At 37.7% G+C, this 20301-nt stretch overlaps 2 protein-coding genes across 2 annotated transcripts; one reads left to right on the plus strand and one right to left on the minus strand.

Moving 5' to 3' along the window:
- The first annotated feature begins 873 nt into the window (after window positions 1-873).
- cfap43 (cilia and flagella associated protein 43) lies at window positions 874-17449 on the plus strand. Its single transcript, XM_062430433.1, has 39 exons — window positions 874-902; window positions 1053-1306; window positions 1805-1901; window positions 2010-2177; window positions 2475-2625; window positions 2800-2944; window positions 3059-3141; window positions 3283-3414; window positions 3545-3661; window positions 3762-3839; window positions 3969-4117; window positions 4288-4391; window positions 4493-4642; window positions 5096-5114; window positions 5338-5479; window positions 5685-5849; window positions 5964-6094; window positions 6337-6502; window positions 7157-7267; window positions 7973-8050; window positions 8809-8934; window positions 9020-9124; window positions 9237-9353; window positions 9882-10082; window positions 10319-10525; window positions 10734-10820; window positions 11069-11149; window positions 12256-12384; window positions 13042-13161; window positions 13515-13622; window positions 13873-13959; window positions 14050-14138; window positions 14252-14462; window positions 14762-14874; window positions 15044-15203; window positions 15434-15598; window positions 16869-16949; window positions 17036-17189; window positions 17274-17449. The coding sequence occupies exons 1-39, from the start codon at window positions 874-876 to the stop codon at window positions 17447-17449; spliced, it is 4986 nt and encodes a 1661-aa protein (XP_062286417.1).
- Window positions 17450-17640: 191 nt separating this feature from the next.
- sfr1 (SWI5-dependent homologous recombination repair protein 1) lies at window positions 17641-18547 on the minus strand. The gene is made up of 3 exons (XM_062430884.1): window positions 18439-18547; window positions 17951-18292; window positions 17641-17841 (listed from the first exon to the last, which is right to left on the minus strand). Exons 1-3 carry the CDS (start codon window positions 18532-18534, stop codon window positions 17653-17655), a joined length of 627 nt encoding a protein of 208 aa, XP_062286868.1. The 5' UTR covers window positions 18535-18547; the 3' UTR covers window positions 17641-17652.
- Window positions 18548-20301: the final 1754 nt, after the last annotated feature.

A 20301-nucleotide genomic window follows, 5' to 3' on the forward strand; every position in this document is an offset into this window, starting at 1 on the left:
TGCATTATTGTTAAAATTATTATTATTATTATCATTCTTCTTCTTCTTCTTCTTCTTCTTCTTCTTCTTCTTCTTCTTCTTCTTCTTCTTCTTATTATATTATTATTATTATTATTATTATTATTATTATTATTATTATTATTATTCGTTATTGTTGTTATTATTCTTTCAGGCCACCAGCCACCAGACTGCACAACACCACAGCTCCTAGTCCACTGACTAGTGCTAGGACTAGAATTAAGACTCAAACCATACACCACTCACTCTGTAAAACAGTATGCACGAGTGTATTTACTTAACCTACTTTACCTTACTATGTAAATCCCAGTAACATTGCACATGTATATATTCAGATTTTATACACATTGCCCATTTATTTATTTCCAGTTTACTGTATAAAGTATTTTATTTTATGTTATGTTTGTCTTATTTATTGTTGATTATATTTTTAGTACACTTTCACCCTGCTATTTTTTCCCCACTGTAGGCCTACTGTCAATTTGAATTTCTTCTAAGGGGGATCAAGATAGACAGAACAACTGCGCTGCCTCTAGGGCTCTATATGTATAGATATCACCACATTTTAATAAACATACATGTATAAAAATGAACGGATCAGTCAATATAAAAAGTAGTTTTATTATACATCATATAAACTACGTAATAGTTTGGATTATAATAATAGCTACATTACAAACTGAATAACATCATTTCCTGCATCTCTTTTTCAGTCAGAACGATCAACCAATGACATTAAGAGGGGGGCGGGTTTTAGGAGTTTTTGGTTGCCAGGGAAACACAACAACTCGCCTGTTCGTCTGCCTGCTAATAAAACAGTTTAATGTAGTTGTGGGTAGCTATATTTATCTTAAAATGGATGAAATTGGAAGTTTAGAAATAAGGTACGTCGTCGGTGTAACTGAACCTATTTTCTATTTTACTTAAAGCACAATTTATAATGCATTATTATGTACCATTTGTTATCACTGTGCCCAAAGCAGTAAGCTAGCGTTAATATCTGGCTGTGTTAACCTTTACGTTACTCCCTCCAGGTGGATTCAAGGCTTTACAAACAAGAACATCGAGTTTGTCGACGATAAAACAGTATTTTACACATGTGGGAGTCACATCTGTTTCTTGAACCTGGAAACAAAAACGCAAAGTGTACTTCAAAGTCCTGGCAGAGGTGTCGGTGCCTTAACAGCAAATACCCACAGTGGGATGTTTGCTTTCTCTGAGCAAAAGCTTTCCCCTTCTATATTTGTGTACATTTTCCCTGAGCTTCACTTGAAAAACGAGCTAAAAGGTAACCCGAGTGAGGCAATATTTTCTTCCAGCTCATATAAAAAGTTAGTTAACCAACATATGCCAACATATATAACTGTTAACCCTTACACACTGTTCATAATCTCACTCATAACTAGTTTCTACACCAATTCACATTCATAAATTCCCCATCAGTCATGAATAAATATTTGATTAATCCTGTTTGATTAATCTTATAGGAAAAAAGCATTCACAATCAATATTTTGTGGTCCAGGACATCATTTTATGTTTGAATGCTGATTTTTGAATTTTTTTAGTAAACACATGTCAAACTTGTACATTTGCATATATAAAAAATGTATCAGCTGCACGAAAAAAGTGTTTTATGGTGTTTTAGCACTCTCAAATGTAAAAATTGGTCAAATTTGACCCTGAGCACTATGTAAGGGTTAAAATAATCAATTTAAGGTGGGATATTGCTGTAAGTTTACTCTAAAATGTATCTTGTTATCCTCTTATCCACTAATATATCTCTAGGGACTGCACAACTGGACTACACGTCCCTGACATTAAGCGATTGTGGTCCTTATTTGGGCTGCTGTTCTTCTCTTCCAGACTACACAATAACAGTGTGGTAAGCCATTGAAAGAAACACATTTCCTTATATTGTGTTACATATTCTCAGATATGTTTATGTGTGCTGAGCAGCTTTGTTACTGTGATTGTGACTTGTTTTATGCAGGAACTGGGAAAATGCTGAGCTACTCTGTACACAACCCCAAGCTGGGCGAGAGGTTATTTCACTGGTGTTCAACCCTCTGAATTGGCTCCAGCTTTGTGCTTTGGGCACTTCATTGCTCACTGTGTGGAACATTGAGAAGAGTGCCAGCTTTCACCTCCTAAAACCAAGGTGAATCAGACCCAGCTGTACAAGCATGTAGTTGAAATCCAGCTTAATATGTAGACATAACATTTTCTTTGCAATTATCTTGTTCAACATGTACATTAAACTGCATCACTAGTATTTTGTCTTTATGTTCAGTTGGGAGCAGGTGAAACAGGGACTGAAAAACACATGTGGACTGTTGATACTAAAACGGTGGCATTAGAATTACGTTAATCTGTATTTACTAACAGAAAGTGTTCATAATCAAAAACTGGTATGTCTAAAATGTATATGATTCAAACCGTATTCTGTGCATTACAGTGTGATAGACCTTCCAGCAACTGATGGTTCCTTGGTTGAGAAATTGTGGCCCACCTCTCATACAGCCAGCGAGCAATTCAGCTATTTTGGTCCAGAGATGCCCCCATCAGCCATCATAGGACTCAGGGGAGACAAGGCAGAAAGCATTGTGGTATTGTCCCACTGTCACCTATGCACTAATACTTTAGAAAATAAACACACCTCCATCTTTTAATGTGTTTTTTGGTGATATATCTGTAACAGATCTATGAATCCATTTGTGGGAAAACAATTAGGTTTTCAAGACAACCTGTAAACTGTTACTCAACTCCACGTGTTTACACAGACTAAACTCTGCACCAAAGCCAGACTAACTCCTACTGCCATCTGCTGGACTGCCACATCAGAGCTTTATGTGGGATGTGAGGAAGGCTTTCTGCTGCTTGTTGACCCAGAGAGGCTCTCCATCTCCGTCCTCTTCAACCCCACAAGTAAACACTGGGATGTGGTATATATGTAAAAGAAAATCTGTAGGAGTTTTATCACTCTTTCAGATAAATATTGCTGAACATTTGAGAACTAATTTGTGTTTACTTCTTGTTCAGCTGCTGATGCCACTCCTGAACTCAAGCAGAGCAACTTTCAAGCTTTAGCTCTGAACAGAAATGGTTTGATCGCTGTAGGAAAGGTATGATCCCGTACGTTTATTACTGTCTGCTGGTTCCTATATCTCAAGTTTCTGTTTATCAGTGATCTAATTTGCAGTTTTCAGTAAGAAAATTGTATTCGCACCAATTTAAAAGTACTTTAAAATGCTTATGTCTTACAGGAGAATGTGGTGCACTGCTTACAAATAAAAGGGGCTCAGATTAGCATCACACAAACATGGCAATTAGAGGGACCTGTCACTACTGTTATGTACTCCCCTGATTATGAAACATTACTTTTGTCCTCCAACATGGTGAGTACTTAAAAGTGCCATAGTGTGACTTAGTTTACATAAGGACACATGATATTCCATCAAATAATACCATATATTACAGAGAAAATATATATATATAAAAAAGTATAACCGACTGCTTATTCTTTAGGGGCAAATCTACATGTTGAACCCAACCCGGTCAGAAAAGATTGTGAAGGTCCTGGATGTCCTCAGTGGCAACTTTGTGGCAGCTGCTTTGTTGCAATATGAGAAGAACATTTGTGTGGTAAAATAGTGTTGCTCAATAATCAGTGTCTTGTGTTGGCCTGTGAAATTAAGGTCAATTTAAGTGACAATGATGTTTGTGTTTGTACTGCTGGTTGCAGTCAGTGAGGGACTCTGGGGAGCTGCAGCTGTGGTCAGCAGATGGCTTTTGCCTCAGTTCCTTGTCACTTCAAGCTGAGGTCAGAGTCAAAACATATAAATATACATAACACATCAGTACGGCCACATTAATACACGTGGTCCCTAAGCATGTGAAAAGGACTTAAGCTTAAATGAATCAAGAAAACTTTTCATCTGTGTCTGTGTAGGTGACATGTCTGGCCTGCTGTCCCATTGCACAATATGCAGCTGTAGGAACAGCAACAGGAAATGTCCTGTTCATTGACCTGAACATGGAGCAACAGCCGCGCCTGGTACACCAGGTTCTTCTCTATCACAGGCCTGTGGATCACCTAGTGCAAGTATCCTCCACCAATATTATAGACTTATAGACTTTGACAGGATTAATGTGACAAAGTATTTCATAATACCTTTATGAAGTAGAGGGAATTATCTCTCCCAGTTCTTGTCAGAAAAAATAATTAAAATGTAAATATATATGTGGACTGTGTGTTTGTGCTTTTACAGTTTTGATCAAGAGGGACACTATCTATTCACCGGTGCCTTAGACTCACATATCTATGTACTTGATGCAAAACCATCAAAGAAATTTTCAGTCATTGGATACACAGGTAGATACCCAGTGCTGTGGCACAATTAATGTGTAAATATTTAAAGAAAGAGAAAGGTCAAGCTCACCTGCATTCTTGTGTCATTTGTTTTTCTCTTCCAGTCGTTCCTGGGCCAGTTTTGTCCCTCTCCACTCAGTGCATCAGGGACCTTAAACAGGTGAAAGTTCTTGCACTGTGCCCTGGACATGAGAGCAAAAATCACGATGGCAGCCTGCTCATCCTGCTCACTCTGCCTGTAAGGAACCTTACAGGTAAAGCACTGATGGAGCAGATTAGGTCATTGAGACACACTCAAAAATTGATATTTAGAGGAGTTTACAAGGTGATTATTGATATAAAAACCAAATTCAAATGTTCTGCTGGTTGGTAGAAATGGCATATATTGTAGTCTCTTTAACTTTATGGTTGTATAAGGTTAATGAATCTGTGAGCCCTAAATAATAGAGTGGCAGTGAAAGCCTGACAGTGGACTTCAGTTTAGTTTCTAAAGTGGCAACTATATCCAGAGACAAGAAAACGCATTGAAAGTGTTAAATAGGACATTTTATCCAAATGTTTAGACATGTAGTCAGTAACATTGGTAAGAAGAAAGAAAAATGACTAAGAGGTTTACAAAATTGCATGCTTTGCTTATGCAGAAGCCTGTGCAGTGCAAACATTAAGTCAAGGGTGTGGTCACAGTTGCAAGTTGAGACAAAAAAAAGAGACTGCATTGTGTGATTTGTATGTCTGCTCATGCTGATAAAGCACTTTTACTCTTCAAACAAAAGTGCCAAAATCAACTATTTTAGAATCTCTCATTACTATTGTAATGTGAAGATGCATGTTTAGCAGACCCCTTAAAGCTGTCACTATAGATGGTCTGTTTATAATCACTCACTTATTCAAGTCCTACTACCTTTATGATGTGCCTCTACTGACTTGCAGGTTTGGATTGTGTAGACAGACATGGTTGTCTGTCTAATCATATCCTAAAAGTGTCCCTATACGAAGTGCCTCATCCACTTAAATTCTGCATTCTGGGAGTCAGTGAGGTCTTCACTTATTGCCAAAGGAGGAAAACTCTTCAGCGATTTCAGCTTCCACAGGTTTGTTAGTGTCTAATGTGACAGATTCCCATGACCTTTATTCCCTGTATTCATCCACCTGAAATATACATACAGGGAAATTACTGCAAAGCATCATTGGTGTTTTTTTGCATTGCATATTTGTTCCAAATTTAAATGAAATGTGTTTTCAGGTATGTGTTCCTAATCTGTGTAGTAACACCCACTCCCTGCTTCATCCTCTTAGGACACAGACAGCATCTCCAGTCATCAGGTGGTCCAGCTGCAACCAGAGCAGGAAGTGAAGGGTCATCCTCTGGGCCCTGCCTCTCTTGTGCTTTCTCCTCACCAGTTATGGCTGGCCTCTGTGGGCCACGATGGCCTACTGCATATCCGAGAAACCACCTCCATGGTACGAGCTTATTTGATGTTATATCTTAATTCTTCATCTTCTGGTTTGTTTGTAAGTGTTACAATCTTGTTATTGTTTGTGGTGTGTATTACGATGCTGTTGCTGCACCTGCAGGAGCAGTACATCGAGCTACAGTGTCATTCCTACCGCCTCTGTGGAGTCCGGAGTGTGTCCTTCTCTGCAGACAGCCAGACCCTCCTCACTGCTGGCTTTAATGATGGCTCTCTTGTGTGCGCTAGTCTCAGGTAAAGCAGTGAACAGTCTGTCATGTCATGTTTACATCCTGCACAGCTGTGAACAGTAGAGGGAACTGTTGCTCTCAGCAGTAGTGTCATTCCCAGTTTGATATAGCGAAGCACAGCAATGCTTGCTTTAAAAGATAATGTGCATTTTTGGATCAACTGGTTATTATCAGACCTCTTTAAGACATTCATATGCCTACTGTCATATTCTGTGTTTCGTGTCTTTTTTCCATGGCTCCATACAGAATTAAAGGTTTGGACGCTGGTGAGATGAACAGCGCCACTCAGTACAGCCAGTCTATGAATTATTTCTTGAGGAACATAATCATTAAAGAGAACGCAGTCCTTATTAACTTGCCAGAGTGGGGAAAAGAGTCTCCTGCTGGCTCTGAAAAAACAGAAGAAAGTGAGGTAAACAATGTTCTATTCAGTTCTGTTTTAGCAGTAAATTACTACCATATAAAAGTGTACTAACTGCTACTGTTGTGCTGCTTTTTTGAGAGTTGAGTGTGCAGCTTTTCTGTTTTTTGGAAAAAGTATTAGAAACATTTCTCACTACAGCATTATACAATTCAATAGCACCACAAACTAGAAATTGCAAAACAATCATAAAGTTGAATCAACACCTTTAAGATTATCTCAGCATTCCTCACTTTATGTTTATAACCTACAACAGGGTGAGATTTATTGCAGGACTTTTAGCTAGATGTGCCTAAAATTGGTAGCTGTGCATGAAAGTATGTTTGTATGTGAGACTCATAATAATGATACTGTGTGAAGGGTGAGGCATCCCAGTATATTTAAGGGAATAAAATGGCAAATGTAAATAGCTTTTAAGAACTACTTTCTGAACTTTTTCACCAATCAAACATCAATCAACATTTTGTGTTTTTAATTAGGGTATTGTGATATAAATCTGGTTTGATAGATGCACTGTATGTTATTTATTTCCTTTTACGTTACTAACTACTAATTTGAGCATTAACTTATTTTAGTATTACATCAAAACAAAACAAATTTTATTTATCTATATATGTTGATATTTCTTATGTTAACACTTTGAAGGTCAGTGTTAGAACAGCGACTGTGGATGTGACAGAGCAGGATGAGAGTTATAACAGTCTGCTGTCTGCTCCATCTTCACACCCCACCTGGCTGGAATACAGACAAGAGGCGGTCAGTGACTAATATACTATAATGGTGGTGACAAATGATTTGGATAATATTAACCATGTTTAGTTAGGTCTGTCTCCGACACATTGCAGGTGGAAGATTACGTATGTGCCCTTTGCACCTGTGTGCTATATCAGCTGTGTTTCTCACACCGTTTCACTGCGCAGCAGTTTGACTTATTGTGACTTGTTATAATGTGAAACAGTCAACCTATTAGCACGTGCTAAATTGCAATAATGGTGACAAGCATTCATAAAAAAAAATGTAGTATTTGTCACCTGATAAAGCTTCTTGATAACAACAAAATTGATTTTGAAGGTGTGTCAGTCTTTGGATTGTGGGTTTTACACCTCATTGACAATCACACATGGGAAACATGCAGGCAGACCTGCTATCTAGCCAGCTTTTTGTGCTCCAACATGCTTTATCAGCTGACTCACATTTTGTGAGGGCCTCTGTTTGTATTGAGCTTGTATTTAGCTATAACATGTTGTGTGGTAAAGTGTTGTAACATTTTGCCCTGTTATACAATTTATCATATTTACCAGATTTAGGGTCTGTAATTTCTGTTATTTTAGTCACAGTGGCTAAAAAACATGTCGTGAAGTTAATATTTTGTGTACACAGTTTAATTATTTAACTGCTTTAATAATTTATTGAAGTTCAGTTGAAATCTCACTTGGTTTTCAATCTGTACATATTGAACAGGTTGTAGAAGAAGACAACGAGAAATATTCTGAGACAAAGAAAAACTTGAGGAAAAGAATGAAAGAGATGCGTGACATTGTAAGTGTTTTTTTCTTTTTCAATTTTAAAAAATTGTAACCTACAAAGATACTTACCATGAGCTCAAAATATTTTTAGAGGTTCTTGAGCAATAACAGTATCATAACAAACATAAAACTTGCTGACAAAACAACATCCCACCGTGCATCTATGCATGTACCATAAACACATTGCACACTGCGTGAATGTATTCTAATCAAGACTTATCTCTGTAATTATAAGCATCAGCTCACAAGTCAGGGCAACACACACACACACACACACACACACACACACACACACACACACACACACACACACACACACACACACACACACACACACACACACACACACACACACACACACAAGAAACTAAAGAGAAAACAAACAAAAACAGTCAAACACAGTCAATGCAATTCAAAGATTTTAGATATAACGTTATGTTGAATTCTGGTAGTAAATACATAAATAATTAAAAACGAACTACAAAGTCATGCCTTAACTATGTGAAAATGAACAACTTTGGCACTGAAACAGCAGTCATCCAATGGTATATCAAAGCATCACTGATCCATTTTAAAATACATTTTGCAACTGTTTTATATAATGTTTGATTTACAGTTTTTCATATTTCTAGCACACTGTATGCTTTAAGATAACACTAGCTAAGTTACAATATAAAGAGTAACACAAATACAAAACAAGTTGCAGAAAGGTTTTAAAACATTTATGGTTTGTCTAACAAACAACATGAGGACTAAACTGTGTACTGTCAGATCCAGGAGATGATCCGTGAAAATGAGAAAGCCCCAGAAATGGAGCGTCTAGAACTACAGGAGTTCAACCTGGATGTTGAGGAGCAGAAAAGGCTGGATGTCATAATGCAGCAGGAAGTTACCAGGGTAATGCATGCTTACAAAAATGAATGCAATGGGTCTTTTTGTTTGTTTGATTTGAGGTCATTATCGTTGTGATCCTTGATTGTAGGTGAGAAATGAAATCGAATTGGAAATTGTAGAGAAATGTTACCTCCGTGACGTCCTAAAGAGAGAATGCTGGTATTCTATGAAAGTCAAAGGCAGAGCTGTTAAGGTAAGATGTCTCAGTTTGGTGGTGTACTGTAACATTTCTGCATTATCATTAGAATTTTAAGAGCATGTTATAAATATTTCTTTTCCAAATGATTTCTCGCTGTCTGTCTCAGGCCTTTCACTCTGAACACGAGGTGAAGAACTACCCTTTGAAAGAGAGATCTGAAAAAGAGTTGGAGGACCTGCACAGGGTTGAGAATATGAGAACGTTGGAAAAGGCTGCCTCCAGCGTTAGTAAAACTGATTCACGGGTTTCAACAGTCTGTGGTTTTGATTTTTGACTACACTGCAAAGTGAAGCACAGTTAATGAGTTGGAATGAATCAGACTATATGTTTACAGTTTCTAACATGTAACAGAAAGGCAGCATGTAAAGACATGACCAACAACAAATCTACATTCTACATTTTCTAAAAGCTGCGACACTGCAACATGTTCTGCATTTTGGTTTTTACTCCCTGAAAATACATTTTATGAGGAAAACCACTCAAGTCAACACAAGATTACAGCTGGAAAATAATTTGATGCTTTGAATCACAGTCCTACGTTGACCTTTCACTGTTGTAACTTTTTAAAGTGCTTGACTATGTGCCAGTCCACTAGTGTTGAAATGCATCTGGATTTATGGCTGTGTGAGAGTTGTTAAGATGGTTCACTTCAAAATTCTCAGGATAAAGTTTATAATCTCATGGCCACAGATTCAATCTTAAATGTTAATTTTTAGCCCACACATTCAAAGTATTTGTCCACACCTTTCAGCTGCAGCAGATCAGCCCAGAGAAAAATTCCAACACAACCAGCGTGAAGGAGCAAGAGCCAGGGGAGGGAGGTCATGAGGCAGAGAGCGACGCTGTAACGGGTAGTTACTCTGCTCAGTTAGGATGTTCAAATCCCTACCTCTACAATCAGTTCAGCCTGCAAACCACAGAACAGAAGGTCAACCAGATAATTCTGCTACAGGTGGGAACCTGAACAAAAAAAATATGAATCTCATCAACAGTATAATGTAAAAGCGGTGATAATTATATCTTTGTATTATATAGCACCACCATAGCAAAAAATGAATAAAATATAGAAAAGGAGTGATTGAAAAATGTGTTTTGAAAAGTGATTTATACAAATTGTAAGGCAGTTTGTATAAATCACTTTTGTGGTCATAAATAATATTTTGTTTTCTCTTTTAACTCCAAATGCAGGACATGATTTATCGAGTCAAGACCACTTTCAATGCTGAATTTGAAGCTGTGCACAGGCAAAAGGTGCAGGAGCTCAGCCGTATGAGAGAGAGGAACAGGCAAATCAGGGAGATCATGGTAGAGCTGGAAATAAACGAGATGCTGTGGGAGCCCAGCCTGGATGATAGCGAGTGGCCTGAGAGGCTGTTCACTGTGGATGACTCAGAGGTTAATGACTGCCTCATGAAACATCTAAACATAAAGATCATGTAGAGTTCAAACAAAGCAACAAACAGCTTACAATTTGTACTAAGTGGTTGTTTGGGTTATTTTTAACATGTCAAACATTATGTGGATGTCATGATAGGAATTAGTTTTTCGCAAATAACCAATGAAACACCAGTGAGACACTGTATGTGCCTTTGTCCCACTTCAGATAAAAGCAGAAAAGTACCTCACTCCAGAACAAAAAAAGGAGGAGGAGGTAAAGAAGTTGGAAGAGCAAAGACGTTTGGCTGCCAAGGTATTCTGCCATAAGAAATGTGTTTTTGTTTTTAAACAGCTTGCCAGTGTTATCAAATTCTTCCATGTGCAATCCCTATGTCTTTGATAATTACTCACAACAGCAAAAATAAATGCAATGGTCCTTTGCTAATTAGAAATGCTGTCAATTAAATTAATGTCTTTTGTCTTAGTGATATACAGTTTATAGTTGTGGTACAAATTATAATATAAATAAGTAGTGCAGCTCTCTCTTTCTTTTTATTTCAGGCTGATAATGTCAGAGAAAGGGCTCTTGGTGACATGATGGATGGAGTGCTTGAAGTGAAAAAAGAGGACTTCTTAAAAACGGTGGGTCAAAATAGTAAAATTCTCGTTAAAGTGAAAATTTTGGTCTCCCCCTTTTGGCAGTGAGAGTAATTATAAAAACACTGTCAAAAAGTGCTTAATGTCACAGGCTCTGCCATAGCCTACTTCGACTTACTGTTGCATCTGTAAAATGGTGGCTAAATGTTTTGAGCATCACAAAAACCCCAGTGAAGTCACTTATTTCATTATGAGAATTTGATCCATTTGGTCTATTAACGCTTGAAAAGTCTAGTAGAGCCACACGATTACATTATTTTATCCCCATTCAGGTTAGCAGGGAGCTAATTGGAAGCCTCTGGGTAAGCATTCAAACTGCCAAAGCGGGGATTGCCTGCCCGGAATGGGATTAAAAAACTCTGTATACTTTGAAATACAGAGAGATTTATCTGGCAGTGATAGGTTTAATCAGCATTGTGTGAACATGTTTAGCAAGAGCTTGAAAGTAACAGACATACATTTATATGTAAAGGCACCCCACTGCAGGTTTAAAGCTACAAGTCAAAGCTTGTTAAGGTTAAATACTGTAGATTGACAATAGACAATAGTCTTTTTTACAGTAAAATTTACTCTGCTTATCAATTAAAATAATTTACGGACACTTGAAAGTATTCATTTTTACACACATATTGCAGACAGCACTTTATCCTTTAATTAAAATGACACAAACCTATTTCACAAAGATAACTACATCCATTTAAATGTTGAAGCTAGGCTGATGAAAACAGATGTCAGGAAAGTGGTCAATCCCAGGTTGGCTTCAATCAGAAACTGCAAATGTACATTTTAGTTTGGTTAGAGTTTAGAGTTTTAATACATTCTATACAAAAGGATTTTTGAAATGTCTGGGAAAGAAAACTGTTCCCTTCCTCCTGCTGTCATTTTTCATTTTGTACCCAAAACATTACACATCTCACAGCATCCAAAATTGACTACTTCATGTGCACACAAAGTGTTAATTATCTTCATTTAGCCAAATGATGTCTTAGTTATTTTAAAAAAAAACTTGAATTCTTTTTTTTAGGCAGTGCCAGTTTAATTAGACAAATCATCATGAAGAGCACATAGTTTCTATTGAATTTACTCCACAGGAAATGCCTCCGCCTGAGTTTGTTTTGACGAAACCTGACGTTCAGTGGAGTGAAGAGGAGAAAAAAGTCTACAAAGAGTATGAAAAGAAAAGCAAAGAGCTGAGTGCAGAGAAGGAGAAATACAAAAAGGTATTACAGTCACAATGCATGCACACCTGTGATTTGTGATTTGCTATAATGAGAAATATAATTTACATCTGATCAGCAGACCCAAACGGAATTTGTTGACTTTTTTAGATTTTTCAGTTTTTTGCTTGTAATGTGATAGACAATATTCAGATAGATAAGAACGATTGTTTTCAGTGAATTAGCTCAGCCACGTTGTTATGGACATGAAAACAAAGTTTTTGCTTAGTGATATCAAACACATCTCTATTCCTGTCTTTGTTCATATTGCTCTGTTAGCTACTATGACTCACAATCTTGACGTGTGGTTTTATATGTCCAGTGTGGTTGGCTACTTACACAAAGTCACATTTGATTGGGTGAACCTTTGTAAATGCCTATAAGTTTATCAGCAAGTATTTCAGAATATTTTACAGGAAAAGACGTAAGAATACTGATTTTATGACATATTTGGCTTATAATAAGAGATAAATAAGCAATTAACACAGACACAGGACTAAAAGTGGGGAATTCTAATTTCACCTGGTCACATTTTGAGTTTTACAAGCGATATTTTTATTGTTGGAAAATTTTTGTCATCGGAATTCTGCAGGAGCAGGTTCCTTGTGGGTCTGCTGATCAGTGATCAATATAAATAATCTGTGGACACTGTAATTTCAGTCACTGGAAACTGAAATGAAAAAACTCCAGGCATCTACCAAGGATGCTACTGAAAGGTTTGATGAAACCTTGAAAAAGCTGTTTGAGAAGAAAATTAAGTGTGAAATGGCGATATATCAGGTGAGCCAGCACACACACGTTTGTCTTTATATCCTTGTGATGACTCATTGACATAATTATTACCCTGGTCCATAACCCTAACTTTAGCCTTCACAATTAAATGGGTAAATCCAAATTTATCCTAAGCTGAACCTAAACCCAATTTTAACCTTAATTTTAAAACCAAGTGTTAACACTCAAATTGCCTCTTTATGTTGTGAGGACCGATCATAATGTCCTTAAAACATAGAAATGTTTTCAGCACGCTGGTTTTCAACTGAAATTGGTTCTCTCAAAGATAGAAAGACACACACATACACACAGATTTGATATCTTGTGAACGTCACACGTTTTTTTTTTAACATATCTTACAGGAAGAGCTCAAAGTTACTTTTCTTGTTTATTCAATCCACATGGAAGAGGTGATGAGAAATCGAGAGCTGGAGCTCAAGCTCAGACTTGAAAAAACGTTGGCATACAAGGTCAGAGTACTCTTCTACAGAAATGATGGATGAATTTATGACTGTCAGTTTCAGATTCTGTTATATGTGAAATACCAGGGTGAATAGCACTGATGTTTTTCCAAATTCTATTGTAACATCTTCGCATTGCTCAGGCTTGTTTTACAAGAGCTAACATGTACAGCATGCTAATTTCTTTGGCTTCAAGACTGCCAGTCACTATTTCCCGTACATCCTACTCTGATCTTATCAACATGTATTTCTCTTACAGGATGAACTTGAGGAAGAAGTGAAGAAACATGAAAGGGAAGTAGAATTGTTTCACGAGACCTATGACAGCCTTTTAGCTGAGGACAAAGTAAGTTTCCTGGTTAAAATATTGAAATAATTCTGGCAGTACATACAGTATCTGAGCCCACAATATAATCTGTACTTCATGTCTCCCAAGGTTCTTGACAAAGAGTTCAGGAAGGAGTTCTTTGATATACCAAGACATGTCGTTGATCACCTGTATAAACTGTTCAAGCGTAGACCCAGGTTTGTTATATTTTAAATGTATAAAACTGCATATTATACAAATAAAAGTTGTAAATTATTTAGCAGTTGCTGCAGGCAGAGCTGCACCATTATCAGGGTCTTTTATGCCTCAGGGTTCAAAAGATGAGGACCCAGACCGACAACAACCAAAACCCCTTTAAAGACCAGAGTCTGTGTGGTTCTCTGGCATCCAATGGGCTTGGAAAAATGCTGATGGCCATGCATGAGCTGGATGCTCAGGAGAATATGCCAGAGGGCTTGAATCCGTCAATCTGGGAGAGGTTTTGTCTTGTACGCAGAACAAAAGTAGAGAGTGAGCAAAAGGTAATATGAGGACATTGACGGGTAAAAATTGTAAAAACAGAAGAACATGGCCAGCCCCAACTTCATAGCACTAGACCACCAAAACACACATAGAGGCATGTCCCAGTACAAATATGGAATAAGCATGCACACACATTTGATAGTCTGTGCCTATCACTATTTTAAAATACACCACTGCTGTTATTCTCAGTCTGAGAAACAGATTTTTAAAAAATGTTACCAAATATGTATTTTGTGTGTATTCTCCTCTGAATGTTGAGCTGTAGTTGTCCATTCACTGTTACACATATCCTGTGCAGGTAAGAGTAAAAGCTTTGGCTCTTGCTGAGATGCAGGCGTTCCTACAAAAGAGGAGAAATGAGGACAAGACTGCTCAACAGGAAATCAAAAATCTCACTGACGAACTTGAAAGGTTTGACATTTATCCTGATTATAAACAATTATAATCGTATACATACAACTTTTGTATTCTTCCCTACTCCCATAAAATACTGCAGGCATCCTTTAATAACTGCAACTCTTAAATTTATATCTCTAAGGAAGTATGATCACCCAATGATTTTTGTTCTGCTCCCTTCTAGTCTGCATAAGGAAAAGCACCGTTTCCTGATGGATATCATGATCCAGGTCCTACTCAAACAGGGCCAGGTGGAGATGTCTACCACAGACTTTACTCCTGACTTCAGTGACTGTGTACTTCTTGACAGGTCTGTGGTGGAAGACCTCAACAGCTCAATCAGGGTCAGTCTATACCATCAGACACACACAGATTCTTATGGCAACAACATACATAAACTCTGGAAAAGAGTTCAGAGTTTATGAAAAGAGAGTATTTAATTATTCATTACAATGTAAATACAATAAAAGATCATTTTCTGCTTGGCCAAAGGTGACAAAATCTGTCACATTTAAGTAGTGGTCAAACACACTGAGAATGGAAAAATGTGTAAAGTGATTATTTGTATGATCAGGCACTTGGAGAGCAAAAGATAGCCGCTATGGTGGAGACGAAAGACTTACGTAAGGGCATCATCCAGCTGGAGTGGGAAAACAAGATGAAGAGGATGCAGATAGAGGACCTCAAAACAAAGGCTAGAGACATCCAGATGTTACGACTCTCTGAAGACCAGAAGGAGGTAAGTGTGGTAATTACGATCCTAAAACACCAAAATATTTGCCTTTCTCATGGACCTGAATGTCTTTTAGCCTCTATCAGATACTGACTTGCCCATAAAGAGGAGATGAGCTCTAAATAACAGCCTGCACTGTAATAACGACTGCTGGATAGTGGAAAGATGTTACCCTGCATGTAATTCTGACATTTTTTACATGCCATACGTCACGTTTTTAAAGTTTAGCATCTGCTTGAAGTGGCAATGAAACCTTTGCTCTTGGGGTTAAAAAGTTAAGCTTGTTAGCATTTCTGATCTAACCACAATCAGCGATTTCAGGGCAGGTATTTTGGTTTTGGCAGTGTCGGATATTGTGCAAGCAGATAATTGCTCCAATTGAGTGCAGATGGATGATCACAACCTGTTCATGCAAGAACCCAACCCTTATTTTGAATTTTTTTTAAACTGTTATCCAATAAGTGGCGACTTCTTAACAACTATACACACACATATTCTACTTCTTTTTTTTTTGTATAGCTTTTTAACATCTCAGCCATGATTATGCAAAGATTTAAAATTCTGGGAAAACAAAGAAGCTACTCTGCATCTTTTGGCAGCAAATGTAAATGTAAGGCGTGAACAGGCGGTTTAATCAAATACAGGCTACAAAATATGACAGGAAGATACTTTGCCTCTGGTTTCATTCCATTAACCCCTTTCAGACAGATTATATCACAAAAATAAATCTGGTGAGTCAGTGGTATGAAAAGAAAAATACAGGGAGTTGGTGGTTAAATAACAAAACAGTACATGAAGATTAAATGAGTCATTCATCATTTTATTTTCAACAAGTCGGCGTGCATGGCACAAACACGTTTCCAGGCACGAGTGCCAGTTTCCTTTGGAAAAGACTCAGGTAGCTCTGCTATAGGTGTGGCATACTGCTTCCTGTCATTGTTTAGGCCCCCGAAACTTTGAGGGAGAAAAGTTTAAATATAAACAAGTCCATCCTGAGTCATCCGGTATATTTTACGATGAATTATTTTACCACTACTGCAGGGGTTAAAGTTCTCAGGCACCATGCCTAATTTCAGGGATTGAGCAGTTTTAAATTTATTTCAGTCTTAATTCAATTCATTTTACATATTTTCTCATGGACAACGTTTCAGGCTCACAAATCTAGTCTTGCTTTAATCCTTGCTACTAGAATCTGTAATCAAGAACAGCAAAAAACATTGTTAATATGTTTTATCGGTTGTCACTTCATACAAATTAACTTTTTTCTTCTTTCCAGTATCTCAACAAGACAGATCGTGATAGTCGAGTGTCGAAGCAAGTTTCCACTTTGAAGAAAACTATAGCTTTCCAGGAAAAGGTAACAGAGAAGCACTGATGCGATCTCATCAGTCAGCCCTGTATTGTGTATTTTTGGTTAATATGCATATTATTCTCCAATTTCAGACTCACTTAAAGGACTTGGAGATACGCAAAAAAAAGATTAAACAGCTTAGTAGGCAGGCAGCGATGAAAGCAGAGAAGAATGCTGTTTTAGACCAACAGATACATGATATGCAGGTGACTGTGGCAGAGATGAGGCACATATATCAAGCAGCAGGTAATAAAACTGTCATTTTAATTCCAATGCAACACAGCAAAGGGCGTTTTTTTTGACTGACAATATGGCTTTTTTGCTGTTTAGCATCAGAGGAAAACCAGGTAGCTAAAACAGAGGAGCGCTACCAGGAAATCCTTAAGAGGAGGAATCTGAAGGACATTGCCAGAGCACAGGGAGAGGAACTGGCCTTCCTCAGTGCAGAAGTGGAGCGTCTGAGGATGAAGAACTTTCCCTCCCTCAATCAGCTGAAACACAACTGAGCAAAGCCTTCTCTTCAACAAACACCACAAGTTTTATTTACACCTCTCTTAAGTAAATTCAACATGAAATCACAACTGAAACAATGGCATAGCAGCAACAAATAAAACTCAATATAACTCAATATATATTAAATGTGATTGTTCTTCTGCACTATTTTCTCTGTACTGATTATACAACTAAATATGTGTGTTTGAAAGCATATTTAGGTAGTGAAGTCCTCCTCTGTGCGATCAAAGTACAGGATAGTGTCATCCAGACCAAAGAGATCAATAAGCTCTGACAGGCTGGCCTTTCCTCCGTCTACGGGGACCTCTGACTGGAGCTCATACAGAGCGGCCTGAGCACAACTCCGCCACTTGTCAATCAAGGTTTGGAGCTGCTTTAAATCATTCTAGGGAGAAAGACAAGGAACATGTCATGAAATAAATAGTCAACAAAAACTACATCCCATTATGTTCTTGGTAGGAGCAACCCAGACAACTTAAAAAGGTGGCTGATACCTTGCTTCTGTACATTTTAACCATCTTGAGTCTGCGCAGAGTCTCCGTCTTGGCTTTAATCTCCCTGCTCAGCTGTTGTCTTTGTGGTACAAGAGGAGCATGTGTTGCTTCAGACAACCTTTCACTCCCTGATCTGGCTTCATTTCTGTTTATATCAACATTCAGGGGGATCAGTGGAGGGTTATTAAACGTCTCCCGGGACTTTGCTGAAACTTGTTGACCATCCTCCTCCCCCTCTTCCTCCTCAACACAAAGGCGTTTGGCCACAGAGAAGGGCGAGTTGAAGGAGCGCCTTGATCTCTTCAGCCTCTCCCTCAGTGAGGCACTCAGCTGTGGATGACTCTGTATAGACGACAGGGTGGATAGGTGGTACATTAACGTGAATATGTATCAAATACGTCACAGTGCATAACAGGTATCGTTTATCTAAAACTAGAGTTAAATCCCAAGTACCGGACAATTAGCTAATTTAATTGAAGTTAATTTACCTTCACTTGTTTAGACTCACTGGGGCTGGACTCCACTGAATCACAAGGTGGAGAAAACACCGACTTTAATCTCTCTGTTTTCGGCGTGATATCCATCGGTCACACTTGGATCAACTCATGTAAATTAGTGCAATGTTTCCTGTCAAAATAACACAACCGAAGACAAAGACTCACACGAACACTCAAGAAAACGTAATGGTTAACAAGTTCGCAATAACTACAGAGAAAGTTGCACATCTGTCATAGAAAAAACCAAAGCAGAGAGCTACGGTAAGAATTTTCTGTTTTTCCTTGTTTTTGCGGCTCAAGAAAACCTCCAAATTCAGTGATTGGACAGCGTGTGATGACGTCTCGCCGCTAGGGATCATGGGAGCTGTAGTTCTTGCCTGCTAAAATTAAACCTCGACTTTAAAACTCACTATTTACTTTTTTATTCATCATACCAAAAACAAAAATCATTTCCACCAGTCTCCATCATCTCTCACTTCTTATTTTGGCGGAGTTGTTTGCACTTTAGTGGCATCTGTGATTTAATAAACAACTATATTTTCTACTCTAATCAACTTTTCACAACATTTCTGACAGGCACCAAAGTAATCGACTCATTACAATACAAAATATATATAACAATATTATAGTAATAATAATGATGATGATGATGACGATGATGATGATCTAGTGAAATAACAATGAAAAGCAGTTGTAGTCAGGTCTAGTGTTGAGGCTCTGTTACTTGGTTACCTTGGTTACTAGGGTCAAGTCGCATTGTGATTCAGCTCTTCTCATCCGTTGATTCATACTCTATTAAAAGGTTTATTTGAAAGTCCCACCGGCTGATTTGTTTGAGATTGTTTTGAGACTTGTGTATATCCTACATTTTGATTTTGTGTTTCTGTAGCCTCGAGGAAAAAGGTGTTATACAAGTAACTCTGTCTGGACTTGAACACTTGGCAATCTGATATAACACACCCCGAGTAATGGGGATTTTCAACATTTTATATGGATGAATCTCACAGGGCTGCGGATTGAAGATAATTACAACTTGTGAGTCAGGAGGGACCTTTTTTCTTTTACTGTTGACATGAAATATTGCAGTTTGCTCCCCCGCAATATAAATGAGGTAACTGGTGCATTATATGGGTTTATATACTGTGAAACACAGTGTGAGGCTTCCAGCTCTTTCATCATACAGAGGTTGTGTGTCTCAAGCACATAAATAAAGTTTAATGTCATGTTTGTGTACATATGGGGCAGCAGTAAGATGCTATTGTCATCTTTCCATCTAAGAGGGTTGAGGTATGTTGTGAAGAAAAGGGCAGTAATTGTCTTTTATTCAACTGTATGCTCTTTTTAATGTTCTTTTGTAGTAATTATTTGATATTGGTATAGGCTTATTATGCAGAATTAGATACAATTTCAATCAATCAATCAATCAATCAATCAATGGAATATTTTGCTAAAGAACCTGATGATCCTTTAGTAGTAATGCACAGTAATGAAGACAAATAAATATCTTATCATTATATAGATTTTGATTAGTTTGGGATTTTCTGTGCAAGAGTTTAGTTGAACTGAAATAAAGTTAGGGAAATAAACTATTTAGGTGCTTTTCTTTTTTTTTAACCGCCTGCCTGAATCAAGGTAATCAAGAATCCAGGTAAATATATAGTGAGGGGATAAGAACTGCTTCACCACCGCACGACCGCACACGGTGCCCTCCTGGAATCTGTTTATCTCTGTTCTTTTGAGATATTTCCCAGAGAGGTTTACCAGCTTAACTCAGAACAAAATGTGATGCCAATGAAAAGAGGTGCTTCAGTTTTATCTCTTTTAAAATACCCAAACTTTTATTGCCAGTCTGTT

Source organism: Scomber scombrus, chromosome 12 (genome assembly GCF_963691925.1).
Source record: "Scomber scombrus chromosome 12, fScoSco1.1, whole genome shotgun sequence".
NCBI lineage: Eukaryota > Metazoa > Chordata > Actinopteri > Scombriformes > Scombridae > Scomber > Scomber scombrus.